Source organism: Biomphalaria glabrata, chromosome 7 (assembly GCF_947242115.1).
Source record: "Biomphalaria glabrata chromosome 7, xgBioGlab47.1, whole genome shotgun sequence".
In the NCBI taxonomy this organism is placed as follows: Eukaryota; Metazoa; Mollusca; class Gastropoda; family Planorbidae; genus Biomphalaria; species Biomphalaria glabrata.
In genome coordinates, this window is record NC_074717.1 from 4912324 (window position 1) to 4928002 (window position 15679).

Below are 15679 nucleotides of genomic sequence, written 5' to 3' on the forward strand. Positions count from 1 at the left end.
CGTGGAGGGGGAAACAGTTCAAACAATGTCACAACGAAAGGGCCAAGAGAAAGGGGAGGTAAGCACTGAAAGAGTAATTAGGTTGGAATCGTGTGCTATATTGTGGCATATTTTGTTCAATTTATTCATACTGATCAGGTATAATACACTTTTCATGACATAAAGTTTTTTGCTTAGTTAATAATTAAAAAAAAAATTTGTTGTGTATTCAATTTCACTTCAAGCTTGATTTCAGCGCGCTTCGTTGGATTTCGTTCATCTTAACTAATTTAAACCATAAATGCAACATTGTTATTCCATATACATATTACCACATAATAGTAAAGAACAATCGGTAGCCCACATTTAATGAGTAAAAAAAAATAGCCTAATGATGAGCCATTCCATTTTCAAATCACGGGGTCTTGTATTAACATCAAGTTTTTGTAGTTATTTAAGTTTGTGCAACGGTACCCTTACTTACGACATAAGGCAAAGTAAGGCGGTTGGTCACTGCGTTAACCTTCACCCATAAAAAGATTAACAGACGCACTTAATGCCCTAGGAGGCGCGGTGGCTGAGCGGTTAAGCGTGGCTTGACTCCCGAACCGAAGGTACCGGATTCGAATCCCGGTGAAGTCTGGGATTTTCATTTCGGGATCTTTGGGCGCCTCTGAGTCCACCCAGTTCTAAAAGGGTACCTGACATTAGTTGGGGAAAAGTAAAGGCGGTTGGTCGTTGTGCTGGCCGCATGACATTGATAAATAATATATCCACATTTCGACGGGTCAGATATTTTTTTTTGGTTTAAATTGGCATTTTTACCGCAAACTCTTTAAATATTACTTTGGCTGGCAACACTGTTGTGATTAAAAAGTGTCCGCTTGTGTCGTGCTCTTAATATATGTAAATGCAGCTCCCTATTGACGGCAGTGTGTCTATCAAAACCTTACCCTCCACTAACTAAAAAAATACACTTTTTTTAAAAACTAAAATATGCTTATTAATTTTTGTGTGTGCGTGTGTAAAGACGTAAAATAGGATAAAATTAAAAAGCATTTCTCCTAACATATGGCTTGCTTTTAGATTTAAGTGTTATTACTAATAAGCGGAACCTTATCAAAGCTTCCAAAACGTGTAGGGACCTCCATAAAACTCTTGTCCATAAGCCTCGACGTACACGGCCCTGTGTAGAAATAAGCGATAAAATCAGGGATTATCAATTGTCTCAAAGGTGCAATATATATTATCATATCATGGGAAGCGTGGTTGAGAGAAGTACGCTTGAACTTTGCTTGGCTTGGCTACATAGAAAAGGTCTCGAGGTTCGACACTCGACTCGGGCAGAGTTGTGTTTACTGAGCGCCTAAAGGCAGCAGAGAAAACCACTTCCTAGATACCCCCCCCCCCCCTTCCCGCTGGTCCACAAATGAGATTGGGCCAAAGCACTCTGAGCATGCTATAAGCATGAAAGTAGCGCTATATAAAAACTATAATAATAATTCTCAATTTTCTCAAAGGTGTTATATATATATTATCATATCAGGGATTCTCAAATTTTCTCAAAGGTGTTATATATATATATATATATATTATATCAGGGATTCTCAAATTTTCTCAATGGTGTTATATATATAAATATATATATATATATATATATATATATATATATATATATATATATATATATATATATATATATATATATATATATATATATATATATATATATATTGTCATTTCAGCGATTCTCAGTTTTCTCAAAGGATTTTTGTTTCTTTATAAGTTTGCAGAAATGCTAGCAGTTGGAAATGACAACAAAATATGAACTCTTGAATCTTAAACCATCAATTCATCTCCATAATTCTCTTCGTGCCCCAACCATGCAGACACCACGATGAAAATGTCATAGAAAGAAAGGCATCTTTTCTGCGCTATTTTGTCGGCGCTATTTTATCTGCGCTATTTTGTCGGGTCACCCATCTGTTTCTGTGGCCAGCACAGCGAAAAAATAACTTTAACTTTGTCCCATCTAGTGTCAGGCACCAATTAGAAGTGGGTGGACTCAGAGGCTCCCTAAAGATCCCAAAAGTAAAAATCCCAATGTTCACAATGATTCGAACCCGGGACCCGCAGTTTGAAAGCCAAGCGCTTTGCCACTCAGCCATCGCAACTCCAATTTGTTCGTATCTGTTTCTGATATGATTCAACAACATTAAAATTAAATTGTTTCTTTTTTTTTCAGACGCAGCTGTTGATAAAAACATGGCGGAAACTAAGGACCAAGTTCAGCTCGATGACGCCATTTTGTTGAAAACAGTAGCTTCCGGTTGTGCTACAGAGATTCTCAAACTTTTGAGACTGTGTAATCAGAAAACTACACATTTCTCTTGCCACGCCTTGACGTGGGCTGTTTTTGAGGCTTGTAGTTTACGCCACACCCATTTGCTCCAGTTCCTTCTCAAAGATGGCTCGCGATTGGAACTCAGAGACAACAACGGAAACACTCCTCTTATGATTTGTTCCGCGAAAGGTTTTCCAGAAATTGTTTCTAGGCTACTGAAGCTAGGCGCTGATGTCAATGCTAAAAATAACAATGGCGATACTGCGCTAATGCTGACTAAGTCAAGGGAAGTAATAATACATTTGCTAAAAAACAAATCCTTGCATTTAGATGAACAAAACCAGACAGGGAATACAGCTTTAATGTCGGCCATCGAAAGATCTGATCTCCAGAAAGTCAAATTGCTGATCATTGCTGGTGCTAACCCAAACAGATATGTCACGAAATTTCCACATAGTAGCTCGTTTTCTTCGGATGATTTCCTTGTCAACAATTCCAATGAAAGTGGTTTCGATGTTGCCAAAAGAAAGGGATTCGGTCAACTGCTGGTGTTGCTGTATCGTGCCAAAATGGTCAACTTACATCCTTTGCAGTTGGCAGCTGTAGAAAATGACTTTGATTCTTGCATCACGTTGCTGAAGTATAAATTATGTTCTAAAAGTGAAACTCGGAATATTCGTCCTGACATCCTCTGTTATGTTCTAAAACAGATACAGAAAAGGGACATTATTCTTTCATCTGATCTTCAGTTAGTTCGAGAGTTATGCAGGCTGGGCATGGACGTCAATAGATGTCAGTGCTGTATAAAGTCACGTATGGAGCTCGTGCTGGACATCGGAAGCTACGATCTGGCTGAAATTCTTTGTGCTCACGGCGCTAAGCTCACCCACGACGATCTGGTGTCCGCTGTAAAGAGCAAACATATAGAAATGGTTCCACTTTTAGTGAATCACGGCGCTCCTGTAAATAAATTTGATCGCCTGGGCTGCGTGATTTACAAAGGCTCGGCAATGGATATAGCTTTGTTGAGGTCTTTAACAAGTACTGCCAGCTTCCTTTTTGACCACGGTGCTGCTCTTGACCCTTTTTGCGCTGTCTCGAAAGCTTTGATGAGGAAGAAAACAAGGACTCTCAACTTTCTCTTGAAGGAGTGTGCTGAAGTGATAAAACCTGAAACTTTGATACGAGCTGTCAAGTTAGGAGACATTGAGCTCATCCAGGTTCTGTTAGACGCAGGGGCGGACATTGACGGGGTCCACGACAATAAGACCCCACTAATGAGCGCTGTCCACATAGAGGTCTTCAACTTTTTAATAAATAAAGGAGCAGATGTGAATTTTAAAACAAACACAACTCCATTGATCAACGCTTTGTCCCAAAATTATTTCGAAGATGTTCGTCCCGTCTTTTACGGAAAACTTGATCTCATAAATACGGAGGAAAAATTGTTTCGCGTTGTAGATACATTAGTAAAAAACGGAGCCAATTTGGAGGACACAAATCAGAATGGGTATACGGCATTGAGAATATCCATTGGAAGTAGGCTTGGCGTAAGAGGTCTCAAGCTTTTACTTGAAAACGGAGCAGAAGTGAACAGAAAAAACAAACATGGTTTGACAGCATTGCACGTTGCTGCGATGGCTGACGAATACGATTGCGCGGAGACTCTATTGGAATACGGCGCTGATGTGAACGTACGGTGTCGTGATGGTCGCACCCCGCTACATCGCGCTTTGAACAATTCCAGACTTGTCAAATTGTTTCTTAAAAGTCAAGCGAATGTGAACGCCGAGGATAGCTCTGGAAACACACCACTGATGCTCTCAGTAAAAGAACGATGCTTTAAGTGTGTTGTTAAGCTTCTAATTGCATTTGGCGCCGATGTCAACCACAAAGACCGTTCTGGCAAGTCCCCACTGTGGCTGGCGGCCGAAAACGAGGAAACAACCATTTTGCCATTGTTGCTTGATGCCAACGCTGATTTAGATCAGGACAACCAGCGGCAAAAGTCTGTATTGTCTATGTTACTAAACCATAGTTTCCTCAGTGAAGAAATCCAGCGAACAGCTATTAAGCTGATAGAACATGGGGCTGATGCTGACTTTGTTAGACGAGGCATCATTCATCATCTTATTGCTGCTGGCAATGATGGCATCCTGATTCAGAAATTAATTAAATCTGGCATTTGGCCAACAGATATAAGTCTAAGGAGAAGATTCTTTGGCTGGCCTGGAACTTCTGTATCGCCACTCGCTGTTTCTTTAATTCTAGACAGCCTTGACCTTGCTCGATTTTTTATCAAAAACTGGTATCTAACGAAAGCAGACGTCAAACTCTTATCCAGAAATATAGACATCTTAACTTACTTGGAGCGACGCAAACGCAAAGCACTTCCGTATCTAGAGAAAGTTTCCCGCCAGCCAATGAGGCTCGAACTTTTATGTTTCATTACAGTCTCGTCTGCTTTAGGCTCTGACAGCAGCAGACATCAAAGGGTACACAACTCTAAACTCCCAGCATCAATGCAGAACCGGCTCTTGTTCGCAAATCTCGAGCTTAAGGTCCTAGAACCAGTGTCTCGTGATATGCGTCTATATATTTCTGATTTGCTTTTAAAAGATGATTATGGAGACCCGACATCATCCCCGGAGTCATCTATAGATAGTTATGACGTTTTAGAAGGTTTAGACCCGTTAGAAGATTGGGAGTTGATGTAAGATATGTAATATCTCAATGAATAGTTTATAGTTGTACCTATTTTACATCTGTGTTGTCTGGGGTATGAATCTACGCAATCTTATGCCATTTGCTGTTGGTATCTTTTCTTATTGTGCGGCCTATTCTTTCAATAATCTATTGCATGTTTAGCGCTGATATTTTTTTTATGACCATTCAATCTCCTTAATCAAAGATAATTCTAGCTATGTTGTTTGCATGATTAGCTCTGGTATTTTTAAAGATTATTAAACCTCCTTAATCTAAGATAATTTTGGCTCTGTTGTTTGCATGATTAGCTCTGGTATTTTTTTTTTAATGAATCTCCTTAATCTAAGATAATTCTAGCTATGTTATTTGCATCATTAGCTCTAAAGACTACGTGAAAAATACGGAACTATAAAGAAACTTTTCCTTTCTAGACTCTTACAGTTTTATTGGACAAATGTTGGAAACGCTGGACACCATTTCACAGTCAAACTAAGACAAGAAATAATAGTAAGGATTTTCCCTTTCAGACCTTGCGACCTATGGGGCAGCTGATGTTAAGATCATCAGTTTCTTTGGCCAACAGTCAACGAGCAGGGTGTCAGCACAACGGCTAACCGCCTAAACTTTGCAGAAATGTCAGTTACCCATTATGGTTGGGTGTACTCGGGGGAGGGGGGGGGGGCTGAAAATCTCAAAATCCCAGTAATCACCAAGGTTGGAACCCAGAACGCTAGATTTGGAAGGCAAGCACTTAACAACCCTGCCACCTCGCCCGATCAAGAGAAGAAATAGAAATTGAGTATAGCATAGTTTGATAGAAAGTTAGAATTTAAAAGTTAGCATTTTTTTTTAAATTTCTTGGATTATGAATTAAAGATGCATGCTAGTTTCCTCTTGGCATTAAATAAACCAAAGTGTTGTGCATTTGTTTTGTGGTTAAATTTTATTTCTCCATAACAACTGACTTTTACAAGATGATCTTCTATTTAAATAATACTAGTGAATATTATTTATTAATCTCTCTATATATATATAAAGTCAATCTGTCTGTCTGTCTGGTTGAAGTTTTGTTCACGTTATTAATTCCCATACCTAATCTCGGATGAAGTTGAAATTTCGCACAATTATTTCTTGTACGGTACTTAAGAAAACAAAAAACAGTAGAGAAACAAAACAAAATAGTTTCGTTTTTTTTTTTTTTGTATCGAACAAGGGTTAGAACTTGTACTTGGCAAATATCATAAATTGAGTTAGCCCCCTTCTTTCCACTTTATACTTTGTTTAGAGAATCTTAAGACATCTCTAAAAAGTAGAGATACGATTGCTTAGTTTGGGATGGGGGGGGGGGAAACCCGAGAGATTATTTGGAATGTAGATAGAGTAAATGAAAATGATTAAATGCTAGTATAAAGATTATGGAAAAGATTCTCTTGTTGTTGCGAGTCATGGACGCTGACTGCAGAGCTAGAGAGGAGGATCCTAGCAATGGAACTGAGATGCTACAGAAGGATCCTAGGCGTCACATTTAAAGGCCGCATCACAAACCAAGAGATTAGAGACAGGGTTACTGCAGCGATAGGACCCCATGATGACCTGCTTGCAATTGTAAAAAAAAACAAAAAACGCAAGCTTAAAATATTATGGCCATATTACAAGATCTACGGGGTTCGCAAAGACCTTCCTTCAGGGAACAGTACCAGGAAAAAGAAAAACAATCAGACACAGAAAGCGATGGGAATACAACATATAAGAATGGACGGGCCAGCCATTGAAGGAGGTTCTAAGGCAAAAGACAGAGAGGAATGGAGGAAGACGGTCGACAAATCTTTGCATGGTGCTCCAACAGACTAATGCAGCGGTTCTCAACCTTTTAAGCTCGCGACCCCTTTTTACAATCCTCCACTCTGCCGCGACCCTCCCACACACACGCGTACAGCAATAGAAGAATAGACATTAACAATCCATATTTTCAACGGTCTTAGGCGACCCCTGGCAAATCGTCAATGGCGACCCACTGGTTGAGAACCCCTTGACTAAGGGATAGGTAATAGTGAAAGTCTAATAGATTCAGCACAACGTTATACCATTTCTCTCTTGAAGTATAACAAACGAACCTGTTCAGGTGATGTCAAGTCTGTTTCGTATTTTCATTCAAATTCATTGTAAAATTCGCAATAACAATTGAATAAATGTCTTAAACAGTGGGATTTTATAATAGAATTGACACTCATTTTACATTTGAATTATAATTAGTAATATCAACCAAGGTGGGTAATTAACTCACTGTATTGGTTCAACAACAACAACAAAAAGCTAACTAGCAATAGTTTTTATTGGATATTAGAACATATTTGAAGAAATTTAATGGGGTAGAGTGACGAACTGAGCTAACCGCAACACGTGACATCGAGAGAAATGACGAAGCTGCTTTAATAAACCTCTCTGAATGTTTTCAAACATTGATTTTTATTTTACTCTATCTTATAATTGTAAAATTCTAATTTCTTCCACTTTAAAAAAATCAAAATTTTTATAAGACGACAAAACTCGGTGAACAAAGTACAAAGGAGGATAACTCAATTTATGATACAGGTTCATGTGCCAAGTCAAAGTTCTCACCCTTGTTCAATTGCGAAACCAAATAAAATAATTTATAACTAGTAATTAATTAAATAATTGGTTTATATTTTATTTTTACTGATTTATACTTTTAATTTGTTAGGTACCGGTATGGTACAAGATAAAATTGCTCAATATGAAATTCCAACCAGTATGAATTTATATTACGCTGGGTTACGGATTAGTTACACCCTAGAAAATATGAAAAACAACATAAGCAAACAAAACAGATGTAACATAAACACAGCTATAGCAAGTTCAAAATTTATTCATCCTGGCTATTTACAGACAACGCCGGCGATGCATTTGTCTCTCTTTATTCGTCTTTTAAAAACAATGCAGAGTAAAACTGAAGCTTATCACGAGACACTGGTTCTAGGACCTTATGTTCGAGTTTTGAGAACAAGAGCTGGTTTTGCATTGATGCTGGGAGTTCAGAGTTAAGTACCCTTTGTCGTCTGTTTCCGTCAGAACCTAAAGCAGACGAGACGGTAATGAAGCATAAAAGCTCCAACTTCATTGGCTGGCGGGAAACTTCCTTCAAGTACGGAAGAGCTCTAGATTCCCGTTGTTCCAAGTAAGTTATGATGTCATCATTCCTGGATAAAATTTTGACGTCTGACTTCGTTAAGTACCAGTTGTCAATAACATAACGAGAAAAGTCCAGGCTGTCTAGAATTAAGGAAACAGCGAGTGGTGATACAGAAGTCTCAGGCCAGCCAATGAACCTTCTCCTTAGACTTATATCTGTTGGCCAAATGCCAGATTTAATTAATTTCTGAATCAGAATGCCATCATTGCCAGCAGCAATAAGATGATGAATGATGTCTCGTCTGACAAAGTCAGCATTAGCCCCATGTTCTATCAGCTTAATAGCTGTTCGCTGGATTTCTTCACTGGGTGGCCAATTGTCGAGTACCATAGACAACACAGACTTTTGTCTTTGGTCGTCTTGATCTAAATCAGCGTTGGCATCAAGCAGCAATTGCAAAATAGTTGTGTTCAGGTTCTCGGCAGCAAGCCACAGTGGGGACTTGCCTGAATGGTCTTTCTTGTTGACATCGGCGCCAAATGCAATCAGAAGTTTGACAACATCCACGGAGCATCCGCATTTCTTCAATGTGAGCATGAGTGGTGTGTTTCCAGAGCTATCCTCGGCGTTCACATTCGCTTGACTTTCCAGAAGCAATTTGACAAATCCGACATCTTTCAAAGCGCGGTGTAGCGGGGTGCGACCAGTGTCACAAGTTACGTTCACATCAGCGCCGTGCTCCAAAAGAGTCTTCGCGCAATCGTAATTATTTCTCAAAGCAGCAACGTGCAGCGCTGTCAAACCAATTTTGTTTTTCCTGTTCACGTCTGCACCCTTTTCAATCAAATGTTTGAGGACCTCTACGCGAAATCCACTTACAACACATAGGGACAAGGCCGTGTATCCATAGTCGTTTGTGTCTTCTAAATTTGCTCCCTTTTTGAGAAATATATCTATAACACTTAACAGTGTTTTCTCCATCTCTAAGGAATCAAGTTTTCCGTGAAAGTCTGAATGAGTCCAAGAGAATGCGTTGATTAAAGGTGTTGTGCTTGTCTTAAAATTTACATTGGCGCCTTTCTGTAATAAAAAGTTTATGACGTCTGTGCGGACAGCACTCATTAGTGGCGTCTTATTTTTGTGTACCCCGTCAATGTCCGCCCCTGCGTCTAGCAGAACCTGGATGAGCTGAATGTCTCCCGACTTCACAGCTCGTATCAAAGTTTCAGGCTTTTTCACTTCAGCACACTCCTTCAAGAGAAAGTTGAGCGTCTTTGAGTTATTGGTCCTCAAAGCTTTAGAGACAGCGCGCAAAGGGTCGAGATAGGCACCGTGGTCAAGAAGGAAGCTGGCTGTACTTGTGAAAGACATCTCCAAAGCTTTATCAATAGCCGAACATTCGTATTTAGAGCAGCCAAAGCTATCATAATCATTTATTGGTGCTCCGTGATTTAGTAGAAGAGAAATCAATTCCAGGTGTTGGCTCTTAACAGCAGTCACTAGATCGTCGTGGGTGAGCTTAGCGCCATGGGCACACAAAGCTTCAGCCAGTTCGCAGCTTCCGATGTTCAGGACAACCTCCATGCGTGACTTCCTGCAGCACTGACATCTGTTGACATCCATGCCAAGTCGGAATAACTCTCGAACAAACTCAATGTCTGATGAATGAATAGCGTCCCTTTGCTGTATTTGTTTAAAAACGTAACAGATGATGTCAGGCCGAAAATTTTGAGTTTCTTCTTTATCACATAATTTATGCTGAAGCAACGCCAGGCAGGTCTCAAAGTCATTTTCAAAAATCGCCAGCTCCAAAGGATGTATTTTTTCCATTGTAGCACGATGCAGCAAGTCCAGCAGTTTACTGAATCCCTTTCGTTCGGCCACATCGTAAGCACTTTCGCCTGCTTTGTTGACGACGGAACTAGCCCACGGTATCATGCCACTTGGTGAGATCTCCCCGACTTGCCTGTTTGGGTTAGCCCCAGCATTGATCAGCAATTCGACCTTCTGGAGATCTGATGTTTCGATGGCTGACATCAAAGCTGTGTTGCCGGTCGAGTTTTGTTCATCAAAATTCAAGCGTCTGTTATTTAGTAAACATATAATTACTTCCCTTGATTTAGTCAGCATTAGCGCAGTATCGCCGTTGTTATTTTTAGAATTGACGTCAGCGCCTAGCTTCAGTAGCCTAGCAACAAGGTCTGCAAAACCTTTCGCGGAACAAATCATAAGAGGAGTGTTTCCGTTGTCGTCTCTAAGTTCCAGTCGGTTGCCATGTTTGACTAGGAACTGGAGCAAATGGGCGTGGCCTATATTACAAGCCTCAAAAACAGCCCAGTTCAGGGCGTGGTTTGAGAAGTGTGTAGTTTTGTGATCACACAGTCTCAAAAGATTGAGAATCTCTGACGAACAACCGGAAGCTACTGTTCTGAACAAGATGGAGTCATCGAGCTGAACTTGGTCCTTAGTTTCCGCCATGTTTTTATCAACAGTTGCCATGATATCACATGCGTCTGAAAAAAAAAGGGTGGTGAATTATAAAAAAGTTACAGTTTCAAATTATGGCCATGTTTTTACTATTTGTCATTCATAGTGTATGTGTGTGATAGTTTCCTTAAGTTTCCTATGTTAGGTGTTGACGTCTTTGTACATAGATGCGTCTGCTCGTTCACTGTATATAAATTAATGTTATATAAATTGCCACTAAATATGTGTTAGACCTTTTTAAACTACTTAAATGTCCTATAGAAGAAAAGCGTGTTCGTTTAAGCTGAGCTTAAATTGAAACAAAAGAAGCACACATTTTTATAAAAATTGAGAATCCTTGATCTCATCTACTATATAAATTCCCTAGTAAAATCTAAAAGTTAACTAAGTTTTGAGTTAACTCTTTCTCTCCTAACTGACGATACCAGCGTTGATTCCACCAGAATATGGTAAATAATTACGAGGGAAAGAGTTAATCAAATTCAGTTTTATGCCACTAGATGCTAACCACTCTTGAAAACTGTTTTTATAAAATATTTTTCTTAGCCTTCTCGCATCCTCTCACGACATACAGAACACAGTAGACTAGATTAAACACTAGAATGACTTAAGCAAAAACCTATATATATGTTTTATACCTAGACTGGATATCACCGATCTCTTAACACTACAAAAAAAAATGTGAAAAATTTTAAAAAGCTGAAACAATGTGTTGTTTTTGTTTAGGTTTTTTTAAACACCCAACCCATCTAATTTTAACTACCTCCCACTTTCGTCGCATTTAATTCACTACTTTCTCTCATTACAAATAAAACTTGGTCCCTGGTGATTTATGTTTAATGTGTATGTATCATTCATTTGTTTCAGCTTCACTAAAGCCTCTGTATGTAGTGTATTTATGGTGTTCACTGTGACTTGTCATAATGAGAGATACCCGAATAGATGGCGCCATGAGGCCATTGTTTGTCTTATACGCACCTAACGGCGTGTCTGTGTCGGCTCTGTTAAAATTCTTTGTGAACACGGGTGTGGCGAGGTGGGGATGCGGCTAGATGGCGCATGTGACCATTGACCACTGGTGTGGTAATTTGCATACGGGTGAATGACTCTGGACCAGAAGAATGTTTTCCTGGACATTTCGGTGATCTAGAGCAGTGATGTCCAAAATACGGCCCGCGGGCCAGATCCGGCCCGCGGCGCGTTTCCATCCTGCCCGCCGAAACGTCAGCACAGAGTGTAGAAAATCCCCTCTCTAAATATGAACCTCAAATATTCCATTAATTAATGTGAGTACAAGATCCACGGGGGTTCTGATAAAATAGTATGAAGTCAATTTAATTTCTTTTTTTTTTTTTTGTTTGTAATTTTTGGTATACTACGCCGCCGGTCGACTAGTACTATACATTTATCGAACACAACGAACAAAACGCAAAAAAATGTTTGACTCGTTCCAAATGAAATAACGACATAGGGTCTGGGTCGTTTGGTAGAGAGAGGAAGGGGAAACCTAATGACCACATGGTGTGTCGGGAGGGGGGTCAATTCAAATTTGGCTGGGAAAGTATTGCAGTGTATAACGCAAAGTGGTAAATGAAGGGTCACGGTCACGGTCAAGTGCGGTTGGGGGGGGGGGCAGGGCCGGTCCTAACAATTGTATGCAAAATGGATTGCGCGGGGCCCAGTCTGGGTAGGGATTAGGATAATTAGTGAAAAAATAAGATTTAGATTACAAAATAAATTCGTCTTTGCATTTTAATCATTCTCTAGAAAAATCACATTAAAATAAATATATCGCTTTTAATTGTTTAAAGAGATCGAGATAGATTTACATCTTTATATTTAGGCCTATAAGCCAGCGACTATCAAAGTAAATAAAGTAAAGGAAACTCCGGTTTTGGTTATAATTCGCCTTATTATTACATTTTTATTTAATGAAAGCTGGTTTAGTTTGATTAATCATTTACACCTAGAATTAAGGCAGGCCATTGAAAGTGTGGGGTCCTCTTCGACCGCATAGGTTGCAGCTAGTGGCCTAATGCCGACACTGGAGAGGGGGGGGGGGAGGAGGACACCACAATCTGGCTGATAACCTGGTGTTATATGTTTATTTTATTGGGAATTGGACGAGACTATAAATAGATTATTTTAGACGGACATAGAATTATGGGATATTAACTGAATAGAAATGATGGGATAAAATATAAACGGTTAGAGTCGACAAGAAAGAACGACTGACTTCTAATTCTACTCCAAATGGCGAGACATCATCTGTAGTAACTGTCGACATTTGGACTGTGCCCCTTCATTTTCTGGATTAAACAGTTGTTAAGTATCTATCGTTTTTCTTAAGTATTTTATACAAGTTGGTATATGTTGTTGGTTGAAAACGAACTCCAGGATTTGATAAGAAATACTTCATTTTGACCTAGATCTACTAAGACTACTTTACATCTAATGATCTGTTTACTAAACAACCCACAACACTGGTAAGGAAAAGGAAAACTACAACATGTGGTTTAAAAAAAAAAGAAAGAATGGTCTGTGAAATTGGTGACATTTTACAAAAATTTGCTACTATCCAGAGCATTTACTCCTTTCGTAATAAACACTGATTTCTTAATTAACAATGTGTAGGGCAAGTCTGGGACATTTTAAAGCATACCTCTTCTTACATGTAATAATAATAAGGCTTGTCTTCAAGTCCGAGGAATGCAGTAAACTACATTAACATAAGACACAAAGATAAAGGCGCATTCCTCGTTCCGTATGCTAGGACTGATTTGTACAAATGCTCCTTCTACCCTTGTGCTATTAGAGCATCTTATGGGTTGCCTGAGCCAGCCAGGAAAACCACTGACATGGCAGAATTTAAGTCATTAGTTAATATGCAGGACTAGATGCATGACGTGTAGGACGTAATCATCTTCTTCTTTTTTTTTTTTTTTTTGAGGTAACGTCTGTATTATATGTTTTTTAATATACTTTGTTAAGAACATTCACGGTATTAGTCAAAGAAATTAGATTTTACTAGATACCTAAACCAGCTGACCAAGCTAGAAATACAACGAATTGATTTACCTTGACTATAATACTGTTAATGTTTATTAAAATAAATAACTGTAACAACCTTAATCTAGCCCCTAAACACTAATCCTACCCTTAAGCTGTTAAGTTTTCTTTAACCCAAATGCCCAGGCCTTTCAATCCTTAATCCTGTTTTTTTTTTTTAAAGTAAAGACTGTAGACTAAGCTAACCCTAGTTCTTTCACTACATTCTACAAGAAAAGTTGGCAAATTAAAAAGGCAAAACTAAGAAAATTATCTAATGTTATTCCTTAAGAAATAAAATGGCGTATTGCAAATAACAATTTATAGTAACAATGGATTAAATTTTTTTTAAAAATATTAACATAACTTTTTTTCCTACCGATTAAACATTTTTGGTCTGTATTTTTAAATACGAATTTTAGATATTGGTATTGTATGGCAACTTGGTTCAGCTTCCAGTTATCCAGATTTCTTTACTAATACTTTTTTGATCAATGAAATAGGTAATGATTGATTCTCTAGACTAGATATAGATCCAGATGTCTATATTTGACTCAATTAGTTCAAATACTTTTAAATTATGTATATCTAGTAAAACTTAAAAACGGGTTTACCTTCGGCCTTGAAAAAAACAACCACCACACACACAGATTTGACTACGAAATGAAAAAAAAAGGGAGGTAACAGATTTAACAATTTCTAGTGAAGAACGAAGGGTCCGTGTCTACGTTTGTCTGTTATACACCAGTAGCCATTTGGACTGGCCTCTCTTGCTAAGAACCGCTTCAGACCGGGAACATTGGAGAGATTTGGTTACCTGAACTGTCACAGCACCCCCGACGTCGCATGTCAAGGCACAGATGAGGTGAGAGAGATATTGGGGGAGGGGGGGCAGAGGTCAGGGGGGCTATCCGCTGCGCCCTGTAAATGTGTCCACCTCTCTACGCTAATAACGTCCAAGAGCTGAGCCAACGCTCCGACCAGGATTATGTAGGTCAGCTCCGTCAGAAGGCGAAGATATATAAAAGAAAGAAAAAAAAATTCAATACCGCTATTCAAGTCACAACTTTATAGAGAAACCTGGACGCGGGTCATAAAAAATGGCTCAAATGATTTTCCTATAAATGTAACAGTTAATGTTTTTCGCTGAGAAAAGAGTAACTATGGCTCGTTGGCCGCATGGGGAAAACTCTAGTTTGATCGTTATACTTTTTTGAAGTAAAAAAAAAAAGAAAAAAAGAAAGAAATGAATTTGAAGAAGAAAGAAATGAATTTGGCTACAGAACGAAGCCTAGATCTAGATTCAACATCAATTTTGAAAGGGCTATAGCGTTCGGGAATTTCCGAATGCAAAACTTATAGATTCAAGAGTTTAATAAATTACTGTTGAAGAAAATCTAGCGTGTCGTCTTCTAAGTCTAGATCTAAATGCTTATCATTGAAATACTATAAAGTCTAGTAGACATGGGCGCCCGCATGGGGGTGCAAAGTGGTGAACTTGCAACCCCCCACCCCCCCTGGATTCTGAGTAGCCCAATTCTAGCCATTTTTTGTGCACCATGAGATCAATAAAAATCTAAGAAGTAAGTGAACAAGTAGTGCTTCCACTGGTGACTGAAGTACACTTGTACTAGACTAGCCTTGGTTAATCAGAAATTGATGGTCATCTGCATACCTGCTGCTTTTAACTTTTCTTGGCAGTGGAATGCGTCACTTTTTTCACCACTCTTGACCATGAAGTTTAGCCACAACCTTGTCATTATCCCAAGGCCCCCCTCAATCACGAAGATCGCGCCAATTTCCTATTTTTAATGTACATGCTTTATTCTCAACCTAATTCTGAATTATCCCCCTCCCCTCACGATAAAGTAGGTACGTAGACTCTCTCCTCTTCCTCCACCCCAGCCTGGTTTCACTTCACCCTCCCACCCCATGTCAAACCATGGGATACGTCACACTGTCCA

At 39.1% G+C, this 15679-nt stretch overlaps 2 protein-coding genes across 2 annotated transcripts; one reads left to right on the forward strand and one right to left on the reverse strand.

Moving 5' to 3' along the window:
• Positions 1-2231: 2231 nt before the first annotated feature.
• Positions 2232-5281, forward strand: LOC106076457 (ankyrin repeat and KH domain-containing protein 1-like). The gene has a single exon (XM_013237301.2). The coding sequence runs from the start codon at positions 2245-2247 to the stop codon at positions 5038-5040; it is 2796 nt and encodes a 931-aa protein (XP_013092755.2). The 5' UTR covers positions 2232-2244; the 3' UTR covers positions 5041-5281.
• Positions 5282-7864: 2583 nt separating this feature from the next.
• Positions 7865-14489, reverse strand: LOC106057939 (ankyrin repeat and KH domain-containing protein 1-like). The gene is made up of 2 exons (XM_056037034.1): positions 14330-14489; positions 7865-10693 (listed from the first exon to the last, which is right to left on the reverse strand). Exon 2 carries the CDS (start codon positions 10677-10679, stop codon positions 7965-7967), a length of 2715 nt encoding a protein of 904 aa, XP_055893009.1. The 5' UTR covers positions 10680-10693; positions 14330-14489; the 3' UTR covers positions 7865-7964.
• Positions 14490-15679: the final 1190 nt, after the last annotated feature.